Raw genomic sequence first — 13,641 nt, 5'->3', positions numbered from 1 at the left:
GGTGATAGGTTAACCCACAGTTCACATACATGCATCTACTGTGACATATGGTGATAGGTTAACCCACAGTTCACATACATGCATCTACAAGACATATGGTGATAGGTTAACCCACAGTTCACATACATGCATCTACTGTGACATATGGTGATAGGTTAACCCACAGTTCACATACATGCCTCTACCAGACATATGTTGTTTGGTTAACCTACAGTTCCTACCCATCACTCTCCTGTGACATATGTTGATAGGTTAACCTACAGTTCACATACAAGCATCTAATGTGACATATGGTGATAGGTTAACCCACAGTTCACATACATGCATCTACTGTGACATATGGTGATAGGTTAACCCACAGTTCACATACATGCATCTACTGTGACATATGGTGATAGGTTAACCCACAGTTCACTTACATGCATCTACAAGACATATGGTGATAGGTTAACCCACAGTTCACATACATGCATCTACAAGACATATGGTGATAGGTTTACCCACAGTTCACATACATGCATCTACTGTGACATATGGTGATAGGTTAACCCACAGTTCACATACATGCATCTACAAGACATATGGTGATAGGTTAACCCACAGTTCACATACATGCATCTAATGTGACATATGGTGATAGGTTAACCCACAGTTCACATACATGCATCTACAAGACATATTGTGATAGGTTAACCCACAGTTCACATACATGCATCTACTGTGACATATGGTGATAGGTTAATCCACAGTTCATTTACATGCATCTACTGTGACATATGTTGTTTGGTTAACCAACAGTTCACATACATGCCTCTACTGTGACATATGGTGATAGGTTAATCCACAGTTCACATACATGCATCTACTGTGACATATGTTGTTTGGTTAACCAACAGTTCACATACATGCCTCTACCAGACATATGTTGTTTGGTTAACCTACAGTTCCTACCCATCACTCTCCTGTGACACATGGTGATAGGTTAACCTACAGTTCACACACATGCATCTACTGTGACATATGGTGATAGGTTAACCCACAGTTCACATATTTTCACATTTTGTCTGTCTGTGGTCAGGAGGATGATACCGGGTATGATAAACAAAGAGATCTTGTTTGTTTGTTTGTTGTTTAACGCCGCACTCAGCAATATTCCATCTATATGACGGCGGTCTGTTATAATGGAGACAATGCAGTGATTGACATCACTCATCCACGCGATTGGGATACGATGACATGCATCAACCATGTCAGCGAGCCTGACCACCCTATCCCGTTAGTCGCCTCTTACGACAAGCATAGTGGCCTTTTGCGGCAAGCATGGGTTGCTGAAGACCTATTCTACCCCGGATCTTCAGGGGTCTATTTGGTCGTCTCTTATTACCAGCATATGTTGCTTGGGACCTAAACTCCGGAATCCCGGGGGCAGATAAATGATGTATATATTGCTGTGTTCCTGTGTTGACCCCCACACAACCTGCCAGGATGGTGTATGTAAACCCAGTAACTAGAGACGCTGAGTTGAGCTGTCCGAATGTCAAATGTCGTTGACATATAAGTGTAAATATTTCTTAATATATATTCCAGACATAGACTACTTCAAAATTGACCGTGACTCGGGGAACATATCCGTGGCTACAACCCTAGATTCAGTGGATGAGGATGAGGTCACTCTGAGGATCAAGGCAACAGACTTACCTCAAGCAGACCCTGCTATGGAAGCAATCACAAACGTAGTGTAGCTGTTTTACATTCTTCATTATTTTGATGGTGACACAATCAGTGTTCCATCATTTTCCTTAGTTCATCGTATCTGAAGGTCCTAAGAGGGAAAATGTGAACCTTAAAAGTAGGTTTATGGGTAATGCATTGTGATATGTGGTTTGGTTTTAGGTGCATTCATCAGAGGTTAGAAGGAGGACATTTCTCTTCTGTATTTATAATTATGTGTGATTGGATAATAATACTCGCTCCAGCTCCTTCGTTCTATTGTTTATGGATTATAACGGGTTTACTACCTACACGTTACCATTTCCATCATGACTGACAAACCAAGACCATTCTTCAAAAAGGAATACACTTTCAAGCTGACGGAGAACGAGAAGCCTGATGAGGATAAACGTGTGCCCATCCTGTGCGAAAGGAGAGTGACGAAATGGCGTGTAACTGCACCTATGAAATACTAGGTATAGGTTTGTTCTTGTTAAACTAAGAGTTTGGTTTCAACGTTTTCATGCTGCTGCACTCATTAAATATACGTAAAAAAAAACCTTTCCATGATCACAAGGAGTCCATTTAACGATTCCAACTGCATCATACACATTACTTTATCGATATTTTCCAATGCAAAACTTTTGTACTCAACCAATTGCTGCCATAATTAGTATTCCCTATATTTCCTTTAATGCCACCGGTGGGGCAGGATACGCTTACCTTTTCGCGGACACCCTGGTATCATCACTATTTCGTAGTGAATCATATACACATGCTCACGATCGTACAATCTTACCTATGGAAAGGTAACAACTGTTATATTTGGGATAACACGTTCTTAGTAAAGTAAAAATTGTAGTACTTTTTCGGATCAAACCCACACTCTCAGATTGAGGCACTTAATCACCAGCACACAAAGTTAGCAATCGAATCCACTCAGCCACCGATGCTTCCACAAATGTTATATTTCCGATAACACTTTCTTGGTAAAGTGTTTTGCTGTTTTTATTTCAAAGAAACCAGTTATTATAACGATATGCTTTACCGTATTCAGTTACAGATTATTCGGAGAGTTTTTATGTATTGGAGAAAACACACTTACGAGGTTTTGGTAGACAGAGCATGCCCTGGGGAGAGGGAAAAACCAAGAAGGCGAAGTCGCCGCGGTTTTTCCCGACCCCCAGGGCATGCCCTGTCTACCAAAACCGAGGTAAAGTGTTTTTCCATATTTATAAACGGTAAAGAGGAAACTTAAAATAACATTTATCAACATTTTTATGTTTCGAACATACTTTCCATGAACCTTAGGAAACGCGCGTAAAATATCTGTTGCTGGCGTACGGATCTTGAAAATGACATTCTAAAAACCAGTGCGGCTTATCAAAACCTCTGTAGCCTCGTGGTACACCCACTGGGCTACAGATATGAAGGTTGCGAATTCGATCCTCGGGAATATAAAGAAAACATTTGTCATTTGATTTAACATTTCATTACATGTTACAATCTGAACGGAAGTTACATTAATAAAAATCCTGGGATATTATAGCAAAAATGACTTGAATATCCTATAAAATCCGTGGGATATTATATAAAATCCCAGAGACATTACAACGTCCCTGTTTATGAGATTTAATCCGACTGGAAAGTAAAACCTCACAATAGGTTTTAATGCCTACAGAAAGAAATGTCCTACTTAATAGCGATCCCAATGAATAGGTTTGTAGACAGTATGACTGGCGACTTAAGACAAAAGGATCCAATGGACCGCGTAGAAACAGGCAGCCACTTCAATGTGACAGTGAGGGCGACTGACCATGGCAGTGGTCTTTAAAGGGCAAAACAAGTTGCAATAATTGTGGCGGATGTTAACGATAACTTCCCCTACTGCTCAAAAACACAGAAGAACTTCGCCGTACGTCAGGTAGGTATTTACTGCACGCACACCATCTTTTAACTCCTACAATACTAATTAATCCCCTGTAGAAGCTACTGGCACACAATACATGACTTGGTGAACATGTTAAAACTGCACATACGTACAAAAAAAGAAAAGTATAAAAACGCCGGAGAATAACCAGTCTCGATTGTCTATGATATTATCTATGCTTCCAAAGTCACGAAAGAGTTTAGGGTTTCCTTACACTATCAGTGGTAGTATTACGTGTAGCAGTAGTAGTAGTAGTAGTAGTAGTAGTACGGATGAAGGAAAGCAAGGGCCGCAGGTAAGCTTATTTGTATATTGTTGTGTCCTTCTGGAGCTAATTACCACCCTTAGATAGTTAACAGTGTCAACCCCCAAGCATGAATAATCTAATACTGGTTCAAATTCGTGATTCTGAAACAACGTTTATATGGGAAGTAACATACAAATAAAGTATTGCAACAGCCTATGCTGGAACAATTCACTACATATCCTCATCAGAAAAATAGAAACAGTTTCATTGGAACCTTTCTATTGGATGAGAAATACCCTGCTAGTTACCTCCCTTGAAGAATTAATTTAAGATTTTATGTGCCCTTTTCTTTCACTTTGTTATGTGTTTGATGTGTATTTTTTCACTATGGTAAATACATAATTCATGCCTTAACTTTGGAGGAATATCAAACTGTGTTTAAATAAGCACATTCACATTTCAGAGTGCACCAGCAGTATGACTGGAGACTTAAGACAAAAGGACCCAATAGACCGCGAAAAAACAGGCAGTCGCTTTTATGTGAGAGTGAAGGCGACAGACCGACGCAGCCTTCTTTATAGGACAACAGATGTTGAAGTGAACGTTGAAGATGTTAACGACAACCTACCCTACTTCAACAACACCCAGCAGAACTTCATAGTAAATCAGGTATGTATTTCTTGCATGTGCATCATATTTTAACTCAGACAGTCTCAGACTTTGGTTCGCTAACTGGCCTGATTCACTTTATTTCCTGCCTCGAATTCATTAAACGCTACCTACTTCATAGCTTATGCTTTACGATTATCAGACTAAATGGAGCATATTCTCATTTCAGAATGTTTCGGTTGGCTATGTGATCGGGAGAGTGATATCGGTAGACGCTGATGAACTCAGTCACCCCATATACACAACCTTTACTGATGTTGAGGGAATCGAACTGCTGGGTGATGGAACTCTGGTAGTGAGGGCTTCTCTCTCGAACTCAACCGAGGTGGACGTAAGTGGGTAGTGAGTGAGTTGAGTTGAGTTTAACGCCGCTTTTAACAGTATTCCTGTTATATCACGACGTCTCAGCTTAATGTGGGAGCAAAGTCCGAAGTGATGCAGGCCCAAGACGTTCACCACTTCGGTGAAATCAACGAGAACGGGACAAACCTAGAAACATAATCGGGGCGAACCTGTATCCGAACCCACAATCATAGGTTTCTGGCGAATCCAAGGGACCCAACTCTGCACAGCGAATCGCGGCGCCTTCGACAACTGGGCTACCCGTGCCACCAATATTTTACCCCTGATTGAAATATACTCCCCAAAAAAGAAACGCAAAAGGGATAAAAATGGTTACTGAAATAGTATTATAGATGATGTTGGTGTTTTCAGGAAAGATTTGGGAGATGTAGTGTTATGGGTACAAAATGCCATGAAGAATGAGATGGAAATTTGATTCAGATGTTTTCAGGGAGAAAAACATGCAAAATTGACCAAAACGCATCCAAGTGCTAACCATTTCACCAAAACACACCCATTCAATGCACGTGTAACATGCTTCCATAGGCATTAAAAGCGCAGGGTTTTCACTCGAGTGGCAATTGTTGTTGACGCGCACTTTAATGCAGAACAATGCCAAGACTCAGCGAAACAGAGAGAAACAACGCAATTGGAAGCTGGTAATTCACGATCTGCAGTAGCCAGGATGTTCACGTGTCGCCAAGCACCATAACATGACTGTGGGACCGATATCAAAATCAAGGAACAACACGTGACCGTCCAAGATCAGGTAGACCACGAGTGACCACCAGGGGGCAGGACCGATACATCCGGTTATGTCATCTCTGGGACAGAACCACAACCGCATCCTCTACGGCATCCAATACTCCGGTATGCGCAGGATATCAGCCCAAACAGTTAGGAACCGATTATGAGAAGCAGGACTTAGGGCAAGACGTCCCCTTCGTGGGGTCGTTTTAACGGCACAGCACCGTCAAAATCGACGTCAGTGGTGTCAAGCACACAGGGTATGGCAGCAACTTCGTTGGAGGAGGGTGTGGTTCAGCGACGAGTCCCGTTTCCGGATGTACCGTTCAGATGGACAAACTCGTGTGTGCCGACGTCAGGGACAGCGTTTTGCACCATGCTGTATTCAACAGGTCGACAGATTCGGCGTAATGATGTGGGCAGCCATCTCGCACACTGGCAGAACTGACCTTGTCCATGTCCAAGGCAACTTAACAGCTAAGCTGTACATCAACGAGATCCTGAGGCCTCACGTCGTGCCCATCACGCATACCGCCAACGTCATGTTTCAGCATGACAACGCCCGGCCCCATACTGCACGTCTCACCACAGCTTTCCTGCGGGCTAACAACATCCAGGTTCTGCCTTGGCCCTCAAGATCGCCGGATTTGAATCCGATAGAACACTTGTGGGACGAGTTGGACAGACGTGTGCGTCAACGTCAGCCACTGCCACAGATTCTGCAACAGTTAGCACAAGCACTTCAGGCAGAATGGGCTACGATTCCCCAACGTGTGATTCAGACCCTTGTGGCGTCCATGGGAAGGAGATGCCAAGCTGTTCTGGTTGCCAAAGGTGGCCATAGACGATATTGACACCTCCATGACCTTGACCTTTAACATGTGACATTCCCATCCTTGTGTTTTGACCTTAACCACTGTATGATCAATCTTGTAAACTTTCATCCTTGTCGCATTTTTCTTTATTAAATTAAATGTCTCTACATATTGTCACCGATTCGGGCTTTGCGTTTCTTTCTTGGGCGAGTATATATGCAATTAATCAATTCGCCGTGCGCCTTTTGGTGATACTGATGAATATTTTCTTTTGGAGACATACAAAAGTTGTATTGTATATTTGAGTACCTATACATAATTAACTGGTCTGTAATAAAAAATTCATTAGGCCACATAAAATAGGATACAAAAACAATTCTCATCACCGACTGACCACAGTAATCGGTCAGACCCTAATCTAACAAAGTTGCATTTTGTGTTGAAGTCCATTTTGACTAACGAGCAGTTCGTGATTTAACTTCTTTGCAACGGCGCTTTAATTAAGAACAATGGTGAATTTAAGTCGTTGTAGTTGAAAATCGAAATTCTAATTCGACCAACCTATCCGATTTGTTTTCGAGAGGTGACGAGAAATAGGATAGTTTATGTAGCCTTCCCAAACGAACATGAGAACATTCTAAAGAGACATAATTAGTCGTGGCGTTTGATATGACCTTATTACCATAAACGGCAAGTAGTAAATGCATCAAGTGTATCGCCTACAGTTTACTTGTTTTCAGTGAATTACCATGAAGTCAATTATCTTTGTCTTCTTACCAGATGGTTGTCAGTGTCACAGAGGAGAACTTCAGAGGATCAATCAGCAAATTTCCAACAACTACAGCAAATGTCCACATAGAAGTGCGACCAGACGATCATAACGAACATACTCCCGTATTTGGAAACGGTAAACTAGTTTGAGTTAAGTGCCTGGAAGACACTACTATCCCGACAATCTTATGTGTAAGATAATTTCGACCATAATGCTACCATTTCCTACTTGAAACTTGTCGGTATTGTCCGGAATGTATTTTATATGTTGAACCTGTTATAAGTGAGGTAAAATTGGGTTTAACGTCGCGAGGTTAAATTCGGTTTAACGTCGAGTCCAAGATTATTGCACTTATATAGCGACGTGCATGCACGTGTGTATGTGTGTGTGGCTGCTTGTTCTAGTCCGGACTGATGCCGATTTATAGTGCTAGCCCACTGAGATACCATGTCGCAGTTTAACATGAATACCCCACTCAGACAAAGTATACTGACTCCGAGCAGACCAGTCCTTGTTTTAGCCCTTTACTGCCGAGCGCCAGACAGGGTAATAACAAATATCATCTTTTAACGTCTTTTTGTATGACACGGCCGGGGATCGAACCCCGGACCTTCCGCTCTCCAGGCGGACGCTCTACCACTAGACCACGGAGGCGGTCCTGCTTTAAGTAATACGACCTCAAATCATTAGAAATATGCAGATTGATGCATGTTTACCTGCTTATACATATTATTCATTCTTATACATATTATTTATCTGGTAAAGTTGCTTTGTTGAGGATATTTATATCATAAATCAATGTTGTATACAGTAACTAATACGATTTCAAATGTTTCAGATGCTTATGAAGCGTCATTGGAGTTTTCATCTGAAACTGGTACAGAAGTTAAGATTACCAACTTCAGGGCAACGGACGCCGACGGCCACAATGTAACATACGCCATACAAACAAGAAATGATAGGGTGCGCAATTAAAACTATTCACTTGTCTTGAAGTCATGTCACATTATTCCATCACCCCGGATCTCATGGCCTCCTACGTTTGTGTGAATGTAAAGTGTTTTCCCAATTATCCACAGCTTAAAACGTTTGCAGTTTAAACTGAAAACCTTCATTTCTCCCACATTCCAGTTAATATTCATCCTCAGGAAGAAAATTTATTTCAACTTCTTTGTTATGAAGAACATGGCGTTTCTGGGGATATACTTACTCAGACAACAAAAGTAATAAGATAACAAAGGTGGAAACTTAACAAGGGAAGCCAACAGTTAACTGGCGCTGAAAGGTGATTAGCAATGGACAAAGGATTCATCTATGTTCCAAGTTTTCTTATTATCTTCTTAACTGACCGTGGTATGACTATGATGCATACTTGAGTTATACATTATGTTACAGAATAACCTCGAGATCGACAGTCAAACCGGGAAAATATCTGTTCACATTAAACTTGACGACACAGTGCCCCGAGTCTTAGAATTAGTTGTAATCGCCACCGACAGAAGTCTTCACCCGAAGACTGGGTAAGTTTGTACATCTTCTTTGAGTGGCATTTAGAAGTTGGAATGGTAACTAAGACAAAATTGTTATGATGAGCAACTTCTTTATTACAATTGGGCGACGTTTCGGTGTAGATTCTAACACCGTTATCAAGCAAATGTACATTTGTGCTTATCGGCATAGCCATTATTTTCAATTTAGGATGATACTGACATAACGTATGTTTGACATCGATGGCATGATTTATTGGTTACACATACCGTACATGAAAAGAACAGTAGAACAAATGTCTCGAAACATTCCTAGTATGTCTGTTACATTAACTTGTCCGAAGTTGTCGAGCTCAAAATTTGGCTCCTTATTTCAGTGAACAAATGCATTTCTTGAAGCAGCGATCAAATGATGTGTGATATTTGTTTCAGATCGTGTACAGTTATGATAACCCTTCATGGATATACAGAAACAGAATGTGTAGCTAAGCACGAATATTCACGTCTAGAACAGGACTCAGATCAGAGAAAGGTGTTCCTTGGGTTATTCATTACTATGGCAATCCTACTTGCAGTTGTCAGCATTAGTGCAGTGTTTGCTATATACAAGTAAGTACACAAATGACTCAAGTCTTTCAATTAAAGGTGAGGTGAAATTGGGTTTAACGTCGCGTCCAAGATAATTGCACTTATATAGCGACGTGCTTTCAATTAAAGAGGATGAGACTCGTTAACATCATTAACAAAAACTGCCGTGCATTTTGATTATGTTCAAAAAGGGAAAAGCACAAAGTTTCCAATTTCTTTTTCTTTCAGGTGGAGGACAGTAAAACGTAGAACACAGTATCAGGAAAATATCAACATGGCTCATGGTAAAACAGGAAAAGCTCCAGAACAAGCTGGATATGACTCACTAGCTGCAGGCAGCAAAGATGAAGAAACAGCGTACAACAAACTCAAAGACAGAGATTTCGTAAGTCTGAAGCATAACATTCTTGACACACCATTTTGTAAGCTGTCAGGCAGTTTTGATCATGTGGGACTGTATGGAGGGATGCTGGTATGTATAGTTACCACGTTAGTTTTCAGCACATGGCGTTCACAGAATGCTGGACTGCATGTACGACTCTCTTACCAAAGTCCACTGACACTGAGTTTTAAAATAACACTTAATCAAAATGACTGAGAGTCCGTCTGTTTCATGTCTAGACGTTAAAAATATAGATCATAAGATTTCATAAGATTATACTTTCCACAAATCCTTTCAACAAAATGTGTTCCTGTCGAACTACACGAGGGTGCATGACAATGAGGGGAGTTGACGTGAAATTGGGTTAAACGTCGCGTCCAAGATTATCGCACTTATATAGCGACGTGCGTGTGTGTGCTAGTCCGGACTGATTCCGATTTATAGTGCTAGCACACTGAGATACCATGCCGCAGTTTAACACTCAGACACAGTATACTGACTCCGAACCGACCAGTCCTTGTTCTAGCCCCTTAATGCCGAGCGCCAGACAGGGTAACAACAAGTGCCATCTTTTAACGTCTATTGGTATGACGCGGCCGGGGATCAAACCGCGGACCTTCCGCTCTACGGGCGGACGCTCTACCGCTAGACCACGGAGGCGGTTTGCATGACAATGAAGAATTATTACTTCACATTTCATTATATCACAGTCGTGTTGTGAAGAGTTTTGATTTAGATTTATTGAATATCTTAAATACAATCATGACTGAGTTGAAAACATATTTGATTCATAAGTGATTATGAGTGAGGGAATGAGTGAGTGAGTGAGCATGGTTTTACGCTGCTTTTAGCAATATTCCAGCAATATCACGGCGGGGGACACCAATAATGGCCTTTACACATTGTACCCATGTCGGGAACCAAACCCGGGCCTTCGGTGTAACGAGCGAACCTTTAACCACGTGCGTACAGGACTAACAGACCGCCCCAAGGGGTTATGAATAGTGATATTTCTGTATATAGTATTCAGCTGGTATTCTTTCAAAATAGACCCGTGAAGATACGGGGTAGAATAGGTCTTCAGCAGCCCATGCTAGCCATAGAAGGCGACTATGCTTGTCGTAAGAGGCGACAAACGGGATCGGATGGTCAGGCTGGCTGACTTGGTTGATGCATGTCATCGATCCAAATTGCGTGGATCGATGCTCATGATATTAATCACAGGATTGTCTGGTCCAGACTCGATTATTTACAGACCGCCGTCATACAGCTGGACTATTGCTGAGTGCAGCGTAAAACAACAAACCAACCAGCCAACAAATCTTTCAAAATGAGTTGGTTATAATGACAAACGGCTGTCCAAATGTAAATGTATCACTTTCTCGTCTTTGCAGTCATCCGGCGTTCCAAACCCAGCATATGTGTCGACAGGTCCAAGGTAAACAAAGAAAATATACATTTATCTATTGCTATTTGTCACAAACATATTCCTCAAGCAATATGAACACATCAAGAAGAATTATATATTTCAACAATATTTAATTTCATTAATTTCATTACGAGTGTTTAGATTAAACTTTTGAGTTGTATTTGATTGTCTGATCTTTATTTAATTACCAAGTTTTGATCGACGAGACAAATCATTATGTGATAATGTCTTCATTTTTTTTTTATAATGGCATAATCTCATGTATTTATCACGTGTAAAGAATATATATGTTTCCCATTTTAAGACCTATTTGCACGCCCCCAGCAGAGCCCATTCCTGGCTCTTATGCTGCTGAAGACATTCGGATATGAAATACACCTTTATTCCCACTGAAGCAATTTGCTCAAAGGTGGGTCTTGATGGTATTGCTAGCTGTTGGAAGAGATGACGTCTATGCTGGCTTTTTTATATACGTATATATCCTCTCTGAATCCTATAATTGATTCACCTGAAAAAGGAGTTAGCATATATCCTGAAACGTTGTGTTCTTCATAATAAAGAAGTTGATATCCATATAATCCTCTCTCTTACGTGTATCACTTCTAAATGCCATTCAAAGACTAAAACATGAGTGAGTGAGTGAGTGAATGAGCTTAGATTTACGCCGCTTTTAGCAATATTCCAGCAATATCACGGCGGGGGAAACCACAAATGAAAACATGAATTAATCACCGAACAACACGTTTCAAAGCAGTGATACATGTTAAGGTCTTCCCTAAACAATAACCAGTTTTAGCATATGAGAAACATTATTTTCCACAAAAGAAAGGAGTGATGTCTATACTTGTTATAATCTCCAGTCAACAATGAACCAATATGCCTTAAACGTGTATGTGCTTTGTTCTGTTTATATATGGTAATGCATTGTAGTGGTCTCTGGTGTTTTTTTTCTGTTTACAGTAAATAGCTTCATAATAGTGTGTTCATCACTCTTGGAACTTCTCGGCGTGACAACTGTAATCTTGAGAAATATTGAGACATCGTCTCCTCGGTGCTGGAACCGATGTTCGTTGCGGTTTGAAAACACAACCGTCCAGATAAAAAACGTTTCATCTGTTTGACACACTTATATATATATATTTGATACACACTTTTTTTCACAAAATTGTAATGTTATATTCATTGATCATGTGTCAATCGCTCTTCACATTTGAACTGTTTTAAGTACCATTGCCAACTGCATACATTGTGACTTGAGTTAACTTTTCAACATGGAACGTGTATCACTTTTAGTTCATGTTGTTTGATATTGAATAAAACATACATTTTCGTTTAAGATCCTTTTGTTGAACATTGGGGCGTTAATCATCACCCACAACGTTTCCTGGCCTAGAATGTAATATTTCGTATAATTTTCTGTCGATTATTATAACATACTTTAATCAGTATTGCTGACTTGGGGTATAACAACGAAGAACATATATAAAGTGACTCTATATGTCTTTGTCAAAATCGACTTCGGGTTTTCCTCCCACATTAAGCTGAAAGGCCGTGATTTAACTGGAATAATGTTGAAAGCGGCGTTAAACCAAACTCACTCACTCACTTTGTCAATAAGGTTCAAATTAACTAACTTGAGGCATTAAAATAGTTAATATACTATGACAGCAGGGTCAAGAAATAATTAAAAGTATAATACAAGCGATAAAGCCCTTTTCATATTCAATAGAAATCTCTGCCAAAAGCAGTCATTTGTAAGACAAGCACTTTCCTTATGCTCGGTAAAGATTAGGAACCGACCATTAGCTATTCTGAGTCTGGGACTTTCAAAATAGTAGATAATTTGCTCCTGCAAATACTGGGGAAATAATTGTGCTGCAGGCAAAGCTGGAGATCTTGTCGAACGCGTTGTGCAACAAAACTTGCTCGGCTCCTCCTTACAAAGAAAAGAAATGTATTTCTTGAAGTAGAAGGCATAATCTGGCACAATCTGGCATAATCTGTCTCTACCAAAAGGTACAGAACATTGAGTGGTGGGTCTCTCTATCCCTTGGGTAAAAACACTTTAAGCATCCAGAGTGCTTACATAGAATATCACACAGGGAGTTCTATTATACACAGTGAGTGTTTACATCGTTTGCGAAAGTTCATATCGTCTCAAAGATAGTCAGAGTCTAGGATGCGCACATAAATTCTGTTATACCATCAAAGCTGATGTTATTTGCTTTGTTTTGTGACAAAACGAAAGGGCCCAGGTCACATTTCGCGTTGATAAGAATTTGTACAAAAGCTGCAATACTATACATCTGTAGTGACTCTCTGAAGATCTTGAAGACTGCTTTACATACAGCCATGTTAACTAATGATGAATGAGCTCTTAGTGTCTCAGGAATCTATCATTCTGAATACAACTACAGTAAACTACGGTTATAACAAACACGCTTATAACGAACTGACGGATATAACGATCTTACCTTTTGGTCCCGACTACTTGCTGTAGTCATGCTGTATATGTACATATAA

At 40.4% G+C, this 13,641-nt stretch overlaps 1 protein-coding gene across 1 annotated transcript; it reads left to right on the top strand.

Moving 5' to 3' along the window:
* Positions 1-2,039: 2,039 nt before the first annotated feature.
* On the top strand, positions 2,040-12,454 carry LOC124122639 (cadherin-related tumor suppressor-like). The gene is made up of 11 exons (XM_048396676.1): positions 2,040-2,121; positions 4,351-4,556; positions 4,726-4,887; positions 7,241-7,367; positions 8,071-8,195; positions 8,628-8,752; positions 9,152-9,328; positions 9,536-9,692; positions 11,084-11,127; positions 11,423-11,527; positions 12,079-12,454. The coding sequence occupies exons 1-10, from the start codon at positions 2,040-2,042 to the stop codon at positions 11,487-11,489; spliced, it is 1,272 nt and encodes a 423-aa protein (XP_048252633.1). The 3' UTR covers positions 11,490-11,527; positions 12,079-12,454.
* Positions 12,455-13,641: the final 1,187 nt, after the last annotated feature.

Source organism: Haliotis rufescens, unplaced genomic scaffold, assembly GCF_023055435.1.
Source record: "Haliotis rufescens isolate VD_foot unplaced genomic scaffold, xgHalRufe1.0.p SCAF_16, whole genome shotgun sequence".
Lineage (NCBI taxonomy): Eukaryota > Metazoa > Mollusca > Gastropoda > Lepetellida > Haliotidae > Haliotis > Haliotis rufescens.
This window is presented reverse-complemented; position numbering and strand designations above follow the sequence as displayed.